This window comes from Taurulus bubalis, assembly GCF_910589615.1.
Source record: "Taurulus bubalis genome assembly, chromosome: 19".
Taxonomy (NCBI): domain Eukaryota; kingdom Metazoa; phylum Chordata; class Actinopteri; order Perciformes; family Cottidae; genus Taurulus; species Taurulus bubalis.
Window position 1 is genome coordinate 16,827,671 of NC_136607.1, and position 13,278 is coordinate 16,840,948.

At 41.5% G+C, this 13,278-nt stretch overlaps 1 protein-coding gene across 1 annotated transcript in view; it reads left to right on the plus strand.

Annotated features, from left to right (window-relative positions):
• The window catches only part of LOC306751141 (netrin receptor UNC5D-like), a gene marked incomplete at both ends in the record, with an annotated part of 151,307 nt that overhangs the window by 105,292 nt on the left and 32,737 nt on the right, over positions 1 to 13,278 (plus strand). Inside the window, 2 exons of the mRNA XM_079234680.1 lie at positions 3,036 to 3,179; positions 3,380 to 3,483. Coding sequence (XP_079090806.1) covers positions 3,036 to 3,179; positions 3,380 to 3,483 — 248 coding nt within the window. The remainder of the gene's footprint in view (positions 1 to 3,035; positions 3,180 to 3,379; positions 3,484 to 13,278) is intronic.

Consider the following 13,278-nt stretch of genomic DNA (forward strand, 5'->3'; position numbering starts at 1 on the left):
GTCTCTTCAGTGGACTATTGTCACGATCCAGCAGTGAGATTGTTTGTCAAAAGCTACTTTCTGAAGTTTGGATGCGAGGTTAGTTATTTCGTAAGAATTTTAAATCCCAAATTTACATCTTGAAGACTCTACACACAGACTCTATATAGACCAGACCAGATTTCCATTAATTTATCCACTGATCTGAGATAAAAATGCACGTTCTGTAAATATTAATTAAGCTAATGATTCTTTCTGAAGTCAAACCGCTGCGCTTCCGTGGAAGACTGTCACCATGAAGTCAGCTAAAATACTGTTATTGAGCTGCAGAGGAGGACATTAAACCATCAGCGAGGCACCAGAATCACTGCACAGCAGAGGTGTGATGCTAAGCTACTCTCTGGGTCGCCTTCTCTCACCAAAATATCTGTTGGCGTGGTTGAGAGGAATCGTCTCTATTGCTTTGTTTTCTGTATTACATCTTTTTTATTTATTTATACTCCTCGTAATTATATGAACAGCTTGTAACACAATATAGAAAATAACATTACATTTCATCAAGCGCCAAAATGACACATTATTTGTATTGGAACCGTATCTGAAATGTGAAAGAATGGGAGATAGCCGATCATATTTCATGATCTCTCTCTCTCTCTCTCTCTCTCTCTCTCTCTCTCTCTCTCTGTTTATATGATAACAGAAGGATACCCAGGGGAATGATGTTTAAAGTGTCTATGAGAAGCTGTTGAAAAAAAGTTCTAAAATCTGCACTTTTGAAACGGTAGTCTGGCTTTAAGTTGCACACAGTGCCGGGCTTCTATATCTGATCATAAGTTCAAAACCACACCGGTGGAACATCTGCCAAGCTGCCTCCTGCACGGTGCAACTAACGAGGTCCAAGCTGAGCAGACGGGTGAGCGAAGGTGGAGGAATCTTGCTCGTCTGTCACTTCTGTGTTTTGAGCACTTGACCTATCTGTTTATATTTTGGGGAAATCTGCATCATGCAAAGTCCCTCCCCCTCCCCCTTGAGTGAAATCTTGTGTTTTTATTTTTCCTCTAGTTAAATCAGCCTCACTCTCACTTAATCAGTCATGTTGATGAAGGGTCTAATTTGTAGCACTGAAAAAGAGGAGTAGACCGAGTGTGTGTGTGTTGTACATAATAACAGTCAGTCGCTGCAGAGGATTACAGTGTCTTCAGAGAGCATTTCTGTTTTACATTACTTCATTAGCTCCCTTTGATAACCTTTCATTTTGTATTATTAGTTTCCATTTAATCCCAGCCCCTGTCTGAGCTGTTTGCAATGTTCGGCATGACGGCGAAAGCCTGTGGAGAGACAACTCCTCTAAGTGTCGGGCCGCGTAATTAAGCAATAAGCCACAAGAGGCTGAGCTGTACAGTGGTTTCTGAACAGCTGCTGTGAGATGTGTCGCGAGGCGTGACTTGTTAGCTGTGCTAGAAATCAGTGTAAAGTACAACCTTTATTGATTTACTGCCTTCACAAAATAAGGTTTTCAAAAGTAGAAGATTAAAGGTGTAATCCTTTAGATGCTATTTGTATGTATTTATATATCTGTAATATATAGACAGAGTCCACCATCCCCGCACAGGACACAACCCTGTGTACAAATGATGGATTCCCAGGGAAAGATGCGGCACGTCATCTTATTAACGTCGCCGTACTGTCTGCTTTCCAGCGGCAGTCCCAGAGCTTTGAAATACTTCTAATGCAAACCACACGGTTTCTGCTGCTGCTAGCAAAAACACACAAGGTCGCTGTCACAGGTGAGACTAGGACTGTTCATCAAAAGAACTCCAACGAAACAAGGCGGCGTGAGTTTATTTGACTGAACTGTAAACAGTTCCACCACTCGCTCCTCTGTCGTTTGTATTTTTTTACTAGTTTCCATATATTTGCTCGTCAATGTATTTTTATTGAAACCGTCGTTTTTGTCGTTGATGCTTAAACATGAGAACGCAAATATTGCAAATACCTTTGAGAGGTTGGGTATCTGTTATCGTGACTTCCCATTCCCCCTCTTTGCATTCTTAAGACACGATAGACACTCCATAACTGTGTCCATTGCATGATGCATCGATTCATTTATGCATATATTAATGCGTCAATTAAAGTTGGCTGACTGAGGCTTTAGGTACGGCATGTTGATTGAAAGCTGCAATTACCTCGAAGCCCAATGGAGCCCCCCTACAATGCATTAATGGTCCGAGTCTGTCATCTTTTGTTCATATTCTGGCATAATTGAAATACCAGGCTTTTAAATTCCCATCAGCTGTCTCGCAGAAACTCTGGTCTCACGCCTAACTCATTATGAGCTGCATCCCAGACAATAAACAGATAATAACGAAGGGCCCGTGTGACATTAAGACACAGTTCTTGCTGCAGGAATAAATGATTCCACCTTCATTAAAAGTATCGGTGTTCAGATGAAGTATTTAATTGCATTGTTTTGCTCTTCTTTATTACCTCAGATTATAGCTCTTTGAATATTTTCAGAGAAGAGAAAAAAGAGCGCTAGCTCTCTCCTTTAAAACAATAACAGGCTGATGTGTTCCTCCTCTCACTTAATGCCTCCACTGGATAGCATTTAGCGTCACTTGTGTGTAAATGGATTATGTTTTACAGAGACTGAAAGAGGATATAGAGCTCTCTAACAATCTCTACTCCAACCGGCGTTTGGCATCGCTCGCCATCTGTTCGGCGAGCCTGAAGTTTTAACAAGGGTTTATCGAAAGGCCGCTAATGATGCAGATATCAATATGCACAATGAAGTGGACCAGATGCGAGTATGCCGTACGGTTTAAACAGTTGTCCAAGTAAGATCCTTGCAATTACCTTCTTTCTTTTACATCCTCTCCTCCTCCTCCTCCTCCTCCTCCTCCTGGCAAACGGTAGATCTGTTCACTGCTGATAATCTTATCATATTCAGATTCCAATCATCAACCCTGTCCCCGCAAATCTCCATCCCTCTCCATTGATCACGCCCTGTGATACGATGCCAATCCTGAGCAATCAACCTACCGTCTTGTCTGCAGGGCTGAAGATCCGCGAGGTGCTGATCAACGTGTCGCGGCAGCAGGTGGAGGACTTCCACGGCCCGGAGGACTACTGGTGCCTGTGCGTCGCCTGGAGCCACCTGGGAACCTCCAAGAGCCGCAAGGCGACTGTCCGCATCGCCTGTAAGCTGCATGTCCCTTTCATACCGGAATGACCTTACTGTCCGCGAAAAAGGTCATTCCTCCAAACTGATTTTCGTAGTCGCCATCATTTCTTGGGAAGTTCACGCATGTGAGGCGGGAAAAAGGTCACTGGTGGAAACACATCTGCTCCCTGCTGTGGCGGTTGTTCTTTAATACTGGTTGTTTATTCTCTTCCCCAGACCTGAGGAAGAACTTTGAGCAGGACCCCCAAGGCACCGAGGTGCCTCTGAATGGCATGATAGTGTTGCACTGTCGTCCCCCAGAGGGAGTGCCTGTGGCTGAGGTGAGGGCTTCTTGCACTTCAAACAAGTAACATTTTCTCCCGTGTTGCCTGGAGAGGAGCAGTCATCCGTCTGCTTTTCCCCTCGCAGTGCAACTCTGTATTCAAGGTACAATGTTGTGTTGCTCTCCAGCATCTGCACGTCTCTTCAGTTTAGTACGAGCCCGAGCTGCAGCTGATGAGCTGGAGATGCCATTTGTTTATTTCCTCACACTCGCTCTGTTCAAGAGGACAGATTATTCATATACTGGGAGTAATATCTGCCCATCCATGTGCATCGCTGTGTTCTCTGTTCGCTATGTTCTCTGGTAAAAAAAAAAGGCTGTACGCCGATGACTTATTTAGTTGTCATGTATTCATTTCACTCCCACTATCGTTCCCCTCTCCCCCTCCTGTGTGTGTGTGTGTGTGTGTCTGAAAGAGGGAGCCTGTCATAGCCATTTTAATTTGTACTATGAATATAAAATGAGGCTCTTGCGGACAGTCCTGTTGAGTGGTGTGTGTTGTGCCGCGCTCTGATGTCGCGCGCCTTCATGTGAAGGCTCAGCAGGCAGATATGTCAATATCAAAGCTTGTGTGCCCAAGCATCTGGAGCTTTGCATTTACTTAAAGGCACAGTCCGTGATCCGTTCGCAAACAAAGTGACAGCCCCTACCAGCACATTTCAAAGCACGGCGACTGGAAACCGGCTATTACGCCCAAAATGACTGGCAGGTCTTTACATTCACAGACTAATAAGTCGCTGTTTCTTTTTTCATGATGCTAATAGTTAAAGCTTTGTTCACATTGGGGATGTTTGTTAACGGCAATAAGGGGTCCAAGGGGTCAGGTGCACACTAGTTTAGGCGATGGGTGGGTGGGGCGTGTTTACTGGGTAGGCCGACTAGTGATTTGGTCCTTTTAACTTTTAGCTTAACGACAGAAGTTCCTGAATCGCGCCGTCTCTCTTGTTGGACATTTCCGTTGGCGTCTCCGTGTGAGTGACCCGTCTTCTTCTTCTTCTTCACCCTCGGATGTCTGTTGGTTTTGTTCTCTGGACTATGAAGGGCTCTGCTGACACACGGGCTCAATCGGACATGACACAGACGCTATGCGAGGGAGCTGGCAGGGTGAACGTCTGCTTAATGTCTGTTTAGTCTGATTCAGACAAAAGGGGCTTATTTAAAATGTAATCATGATCTTGAGAAACATAGATTGTGAAAGTGTTTTCACAAGTCAATCAGTGAGGGCATTACGGCATGGCAACAGTACTAAACTTATTTTGTTAATCAATATAACAGAAGATTATTACTAATAAAAAAGGTGTTTATAATGCTTTATTCACACCCTTCCCCCAACACAGGGACTATTAGAAAATGTAACCGCTAACATTTGTCTCTAATACTATGGCTTTCAGCACCAATCAACAACTTTCTGTCACCATGTCTGCAAAGAGTGTATTTTAACAGTTCACCGAAGTGGGATTCAGTGAAAGACTGCGTTGCAATATGAAGTCGGACTACGGAGGTGTTCGTCCCCATGTGTCACTCTGCATGAGCTCACACCGCTAAATTAGTTCATATCCTACTCAAACTGTACAGTATTTGCTTCTTTCTAACATTATGATGACTGTTTTTTGTCTTGTCTTTCCTTATTTCTTATTATATGAAGAGAACTAAGGCCTTGGAGTTACTAGATTACTCTGCAGGGAAATAAGACAAATGCACCAAAAAAAAACTATCAGAGTTAGCCAGCTAGCTCACTTAATCCCAACTGATTGTGGGAGACAGTCTGCATAATCCTGTTCTCCTGCCATTAATCTTAACTTCACGCATGGAATAAACACATTTGCACAAAAAGTAACATACATTTAGTTTCTTACCTTGTTTGAGAAAGTGTTTTGCTGCAGAATGCATAGCGAGGTCAAATGTAATACTACGTCACAAGGTTTCATGACAGCTCGGTTAAAATACACTTTGACTTGTGCTTTTCAATGGTTATTTATGTTGAAGCAAATCACAGAGGCATATTAGACCATTGCATAAGCCATATACTGTACAAAGAGCACATAGTCAATGTGAAGCCAGTGATTCGTGGACTACAGTTTTTAAGACTCAAATTCTGACTTTTGTCCGTTTTTAGTGGCGGCCATCTTTCTCGAACTGAAAACACACTGCTCATCTTCTTTTCAAGATGAAAGTCAGTACGAGTGTGTGGACATGTACCTGAAATGTATATAGCCCACACATTTTCTCCAGCTGGCTGCATTGTACGTTCTGTTTTTTCCCATTGATCTAAAAAAAAAAAAAGAATGTAGATGGGGGCTTTTAAGACTCTTTCAAGATGACCATGGGTTCCCTCCACAGCAAACAACTGTGTGTGTGTGTGTGTGTGTGTGTGTGTGTGTCTGATGAATGATTCAGCTCTCACAAATGGAGCATCGGTGTACCACGAGTCTCCCCCATGCATTGTGGTCATCAAATAGGCAACTCCTCATGCATTCATTAATGCGACTGGCTAACAAAGAGAATGGTAATTGTAAATAATGCAGGGACAAAATCCAGCTCCCTCTAGTGTGACTTGCACCACTCACATCAAAAGTTGGGGCTGTTCTCTTCTCGTGACTTTAGGCACCACTGAGAGGTTAAAAGCCTTTCTTGTTACCAGCGCTGTGAAATTTGGCTCAGAGAGAGAAGCTGTAGCTCAGCCACAGTTTGAATTTAAGGAATTGAGGTCATGGTGCAGCGTGATCTGTTGAAAGGCATGTGTATTCTGAGCCATATTTATTTCATTTTATTCATTTGGAGATTAATATTTTAACAGTTGCATTGAGTGCAGAGTTGACCTGATGCAGATGAAATGAGTTCCAACTTTGCATGCCGTTTTAAGACATAAACGCTTTACAGCCAACTTTACGGCTTGAAATCCCCTTATGTCGCCGCTCTCTCCGTGTTCTCAGAAGCAACACTAACAGTGAGAGGAGGGAGGGGAGGGGGGGCGACTTTATCCGCATCTCGCTGTAACTAAGCCACGCGGGAGTTTATTGGGCTGCTGTGTAGGATGTTAATGAAAATCAGAGAATGCCATATTATCTGTCCCAGCAGCGATAGAGGCAATAATCTGTGCACGCTGTTAGTCAGACCACAGAGAATGTATCATAGTCAAACAGCTTAAGTCTGCTTCAGTTTATTGGTGACAAGAGTCGAGAAGGCCAAATGTTTTTCACTTGGCTCCACTTTTTATAGACAGGGAGCAGTTTAGAAAACAGATTATATGCACTGTGATGTTGAGGCTATTACATTATTGGCTCTGTTTAGGGCATGATAATCTCATAATCAGTTTGTATCAATGCCAAACGGAAATACAAATTCCCTTTTACCAAAATGAAGAAGTTGTTTCTGTACAGAGCAGCTCGTATTTTTCGAGGCCAACCTGTAAGTTATCATCCGCACTGATTCCCTCTTTTGTTCTTCACAAATTAACACCACTTTTATGACTTCTGAAGCGTTAATACAATCGCCACGAGTGAAAAGCTCCAAACAAAGCACACCACGGTTAGCACCACTTAGCCGAAGGCCGACTAGTGTTTGGTTTGAGGATGTTTTGAAGTCTTATTTAGCCATTTGTTAACAACCGCCTTTTTAAAGACGCATAAAAGGTCACCAAACGTGTTTAATTTTCTAGAGCAAAACATTAAAGTCTCATTCCTGCAGAACTGTATTGGAAATCAATGCTAACGTTAGTGAGCTCGGCTACTTTTAGCCTGGAACCAAGTTAGCCTAGCTTGCTAGCCTCCAGGAATACATACTCAACCCATAGGAGGCATCCAAATGTTGAAGGCTGGACAGATGTCAAATCACTAGAGAGCTCACACTGACAACATTTATAATAAAACATCTGGTATCAACTTTAGGAGTATGTGTACGATTATGACGCCTTCTCGCAGCTATAACCACCCACCCACAGGCCTGAACACAGCTTACACAACTATGCTGAAAAACTGTTAGATTCTCCGTTGTAACATTTGCATAATAGCCAGAGTTGTCCTGTATAGTTTATGTCTTCACACAAAACCTTCAAAAATTCAGTTCGACTTGAAAACAATAAAAGGTCTGTACTGAAATCTAAATCCCCGGAGGATAAAGATCATGGCTGTAATAATGACTGCATAGTTAATGTTGCTCTAAGAAAACAATTAGGCCACCATCAGGGGACATAACTGTCATAGAAAATTGCATTCTTTTTAAATTTATTACTCAGGATTTTATAGCCTCACAAAGCGACACGACATCTCAAACTCAGTTATTGCTGTGGAACTTTTTGATTTCTATTATTTTTTTAAATGACTAATGACTGATTAAGTGCAGTAGCTGAAAGCCCAACCAATCAGTAAAGGACAGTTTGAAATGTCCTCATTAAAACACATTTAGGTAACAACACGGCCTATTTTAAAGTAAGTGATTTCAGGGTTGTTTGGCACAACCAGGAAGGTTATTTTATTCAAAACTGTCAAACATCTATTATACAGTACAACCTACTTAAGATACCATGTACGCAAATAGCTGTTTAGTCTTAGAGGAAAGGGGAAATGCCGGCTGCCTTTGTAAGTGTAAAAGTTTAGTGGTGGACGCTTTTTTGAAAAGATCCCCAATAACTTTAGAAAAAAACTGCTTTACAATCATTAGCCCCACATTAACCGCCCAAGTATTCTATACCAAGTGTAATTAATCATCAAGCCTCTCAACCAAAGTCATTTGAAGTACTTAAAATGTAATTATTCAGTGATGAACATAACATTTCCAGAGACGGTGTGGAGATAAACCAAGGACACAACAAGGGTTTAGCCACCCCCGCCTTCGAGAATATGCTGCTGTCAGATTCGGAGGGCTCATTTGTTTAATGTGATTTTGTGAAAGTCATTGTTGCATTGAGAAAAAAAAAGGCCACACATGACTGAGGGAAGGCGAGGAGGAGAGCGCTCGTTAATGAAACTCAACCCTAATTAAATCAGATGGAACAAAACCTACTGCAATGCTTTGTGATCGTCTTCGTGTCGCTTTCACTTCCCATTTAAATGATTGTAAATGTAGGGCATTACATGTGCTTTCTGAATAATTGAGTGTTTTGGCCCCGATGCAGGGAGGAACTTTAACGGCTCGAGCTGGACATACTTATTTTTCTTTAGATGATAGCGCTCGGCACGTCAACACGGATCGCTCCGGGCCGGTCGGCCGTCTCATCTCAACCCCTTCAAACAGCTTGGAGCTATCAGAAAAAAAGATGCTCGGCCGCATGGTTCCTGGACCCCCTGCTGACCATTTGGTGCTGCTTTCAATACAACTTGAATCTATTTAATTTGCTCTCCCTCTCTCTCTCCCCTGGCTGGAAATGATCCGTCGCTAAACTAGGCGAAAGTTAAAGGGAAAACTTTCCGAGGGACACAGTGCGGATCGGTTTTCATTAGCGTCAGAATGGGCTGCTGTTTAACGGTCAACATGGTGACCTTGACACCGCGTCACCTCGCCACCAGCAGACTGCCGCGAGGCCCGGGCCGGCTGGGTTAGGTGTGGTGCAGTTCAACACTGGTTGCTGCTATCTAAGTGGAACAAATTTGCCAATTAAGCAAATCCGTTCCCTGTCCTCCCCAGGCGGTGGCTTATCAGGCTCATTTGAGTCCGTCCTGTCTCTGCCTTCTCATCAGCATGTGCATCTCTCTATCGCTTTACCCCGAAGGGGAGACTCGAGGACCGACGCCGAATGCAAATCGCACTCTGGGTTGATACACTTCCTAAAGCGAACACTGGCAGAGAGTGAAGGCGGGGCAGAGCGAGATGGATAAATCAAAGCGAAAACACGGGACGGAAAAACCAACCGGTGTACAAGACGATTATTTTAATTTACTTCAGCGTAAGAATTCCCCGAGATGAAGGGAGCCGGAAAATGAACCCTCATCACCAAAGAGACTTTGCATGTATTCTAGGATCACAGAGAGACTAGAGGGACAGTAAAGTGGTCAGTTACACCTCTTTACTTCCTCTTTGACGTCACTTTGACCAATGCCTTTATAATTCTACCATCAGTACCATACTTTAGAACAATTTTAAAGCATAAAAAAACTGAAAACAGCCACATCAAAAACCGTATATAGACACCATATGGAATGTTTTTCGGGACAGTTAATGTTGTCTTTGCACAAAAAGATATGACACTGGAGATATGTTGATGCTTTTAGTTTAGTAAGATTTTGAATGCATGACTACTTGTTCCCGACTATTTCTATAGTGCTATTTAGAATGGGCTTTTCACTTCTTTAGACAAATGTTCGCATTATTTTCCCACTAATTCTAATTAGAAAATAGCCTTTCTCCAGGCAGTTCAAAAGCCCTTCATCACAGGGACGTGAAAGTGTCACAAACACGTAGCATCTTAAACACTTCTTGCAGAGAGGACGAGTGAAGTGATCCTGAGTGAAGGGCAGGTCAATAACGCAGGAATCAATACCTCAACACACAAACACAGCTCACTTGTTATCGATACCAACTAAAAAGCATTGAATAGAAAGTTGTTATCTTTTTAAGTGTGGTTGGAAGGTTCTGGCAGACAGACGACTTAAACAGTGTGTGTTTGTGCAACTGAACACACTCGAGTGACTCAAAAGTCCCAGAAGTCCACACCACAGCCGTCCTCTGCCAGACTGTTTTTTTTTTTTTTAACATTGCATTGTTATTGCAGTTAGCAGTAATCAGATGTATTCAGGAATCGGTGAGAATCAGCGATCCATTATGATGCCTCATGGTACCCTGTTTCATTTGTTAACATTAAAGTTCAGTATACTGCCTTTAAATTGTGATGATATCAGAAATAAGCTAAAAAATATATATTTTTCCATTGCAAGTTTGAATTTACATATTTTACAAAAGCAGAACTATCAATACTACCTTGTAGAAATACTATATTATGTGTAACAGTTTTCACTTATTTAAAAGTACAGAATTTGCATCAAAATATAATAAATGTACAACAGTAAAAATATTCATGATGCAGAATGGCTCATTTAAAAAAAGGGCATTAGTAGCTAATGAGGAACGAACTGTCAATCCCTGAAAGTCGCTCTGTATGAATACAGCATCTATGATTGAGGGATTGCCTCCACAAAAATGTGGACAACATGGCAGCAGCTAGCTGTGTTAACAACACTTAGAGCGTAAACAACAACAGCTGGGACGGCGTTATCAGCTGTAACTACCATATGAGAGCAGTGCAGAGCGCAGGGGCTCACGTCCACTAACATGCACTCACGTCCACTAACATGCACTAACATGCACTCACGTCCACTAACATGCACTCACATCCACGAACATGCACTAACATGCACTCACATGCACTAGCATGCCGACGCCACCAAACCCAAAGCACAGAGATGTTGGGATTACACCACTCACAGAAGGAGATGACTTGATGTACTTAGTTACATTCCACCGCTGATGAAAAGCCGGGATGAGACTGCCGAAAAAACCCTTGTTCCCATGCGTCCTTGAATCTTCCTTCACCAATAGAGTGACAGAGTCCGACATGTCAGCGGGCTTTCCACTGTTCCAGCCACTTTACTGTCAGGCACTCTCCAAGGTGCTGATCCTGCTGCTGGTGCAGCCAATGTCTTCCTGGTTTAATCACTGCCTTCACCTGCTTCTTTGTTGTTGTTTTTCTGCACCATAGTTTGACGGTGACATGTGGAAGTAGTTAGAAAACATTGTTGGCTTTTATTTTGTTGTTGTTTTTTTGCTAGAAAATAACAGTCTCTGGTCTCATACAGCACTTGCTCCTACACTCTTACAATTTACAGTGGTAGCAATTAAGGCAGGGCCATATATTCAGTATCGATACTGTGATATGAGATTATTACAATTTTATTTAGTCGTAATGTGGCACAAGTTTAGTCTTTTCCTCTTTTTAATTGTCACATTACAGTAAAGTGAGGAATTTACCAGACTGTTGTTGCTGCTCTATACGTTGCCTTTCTCCACTTAGTCATTATATCCACATTACCGATGATTGTTTAATCCAATATTGTAAAATATGTTGTGAAAGCACCAATATTAGCCAAACAATACTGTTGCAATATTGATATCAAGGTGTTATATCAAACATATCCAGATTTGAGATTTTCTCCATATTGACAAGCACTAGTTGAAATAACGGTCGGCAAGCGGCATAAACCCTTTTGGCAGATTAAGTGATGATAACAGTGAACTGAACCCTGAGAGAGACACTTTCTGATTAGTGACCCTGTAAAGCAGATTGGGCACCATGATGCAACTGATCCACAATAAATACCCTTCCTTCATTTTCTTTATGAAATAGACATTGTTTCCACAATCAGTTACATCCATTCATAAATCAATTCATAAATGTTTGAATTGTTCACCGAGCTTGACGCCTGGCGTCGTAATGGCATGTATTACATCAGATGCGGCTCACAGAGATTATTATTATTATAGTATCAGGGCTTGAGCCAATGTTTACAGTGAGATACAAAAGCGCAACAGAGGATTCAGGCTTGTCTCAGAGGAAGTGCTAGCAGACGGACCATCTCACTATAGTCACCTATAGAAACATAAATACTGTTTATACGCTAAATAAATAATGATAAAAGCGTTTCTTTCCCATAATTTATTATGTAACATTACCTTCAGGCGGCGGACAACCCGACACCTACAATATGGTATAATACAATACAACTCATCTGCAATAAAACTACCATGAATAAAAGTATAATGTAAGTTTCTGTTGTTGGATATCTCAAAATAAGTCTACTAAAATAATGCATTAATTGTACTGTAACTAGTATCCCTGTTATTTTGTTCACCACCATTATCATGCACACCAATGACATTGCCTTTGTGGTTCATTGTAAATGAAGAAAAGAAAAAAAGACACGTCTCTACAATGCTTTAATAACTGATTAATGATGCAAAAATAGACCGTAGCTGAGCATTTATCCGAGTCATTATTTTTGCTTGCTCCAATGTGATAGAAAATTAGATTTGTCATTGAGAGAAACCTTTATAATGTAATACATTGGAGCTCGTCTCTGGATTTCTCGCTGTATGCAATGCATTTAGCTTTACATTTCCTGAGGTGACATATTATCCACTAAATGTTTAAATATATGTAATTCACACAACATAATGGTTACATCTTGGTACCTGTCAAGAGCAACGTTGCCACTGCTCTATAAATATGCGTCCCATCTGAATACTATCAGGAGAGAACAAAGGAGTGGGGGTTAATTTTCAATACAGGGACTTCTCTGCATATTGCTCCAACACAGTTGTTTAAAGGCGCCTGGAGGAAAATAGTTTGATAGTTTTAGTCGTTTTCCTGAAATGAATGAAAGTGTATTTTCCAGTAATTTGAACATAATGTGCAAAGTAGAGATAGCAACATGTGCTTGAAGCTTGTGTTGGCACAACTGACCTCACGGTACTGAACTTGCGTAATTATATAAGTTGCTCTTATCAAGCGGTTTGGTGGCCAATAACTTAATGTCTAATTAATTAATTTGACCTTTTTCTCACATCGTAAAAACACTGTGTGTGCTGTATGTAATAGGAAATAGTTAGCATTTTATTTAGAGTGAAGATATAAAAGTAAAAGCAATATGAGCTGCTGAGTCCTGATTTTAGGGTCAACCTGTTTTTAAAAAGCCTTTACGTTGAATCTCTGAGATGCCTTTTTTTTAGGGAGAGTCTTTTCAAATACGCAGATGGTTTATAATGTGACCCTGGTGCAAAAAAAAAATAATAATGGAATAACAGA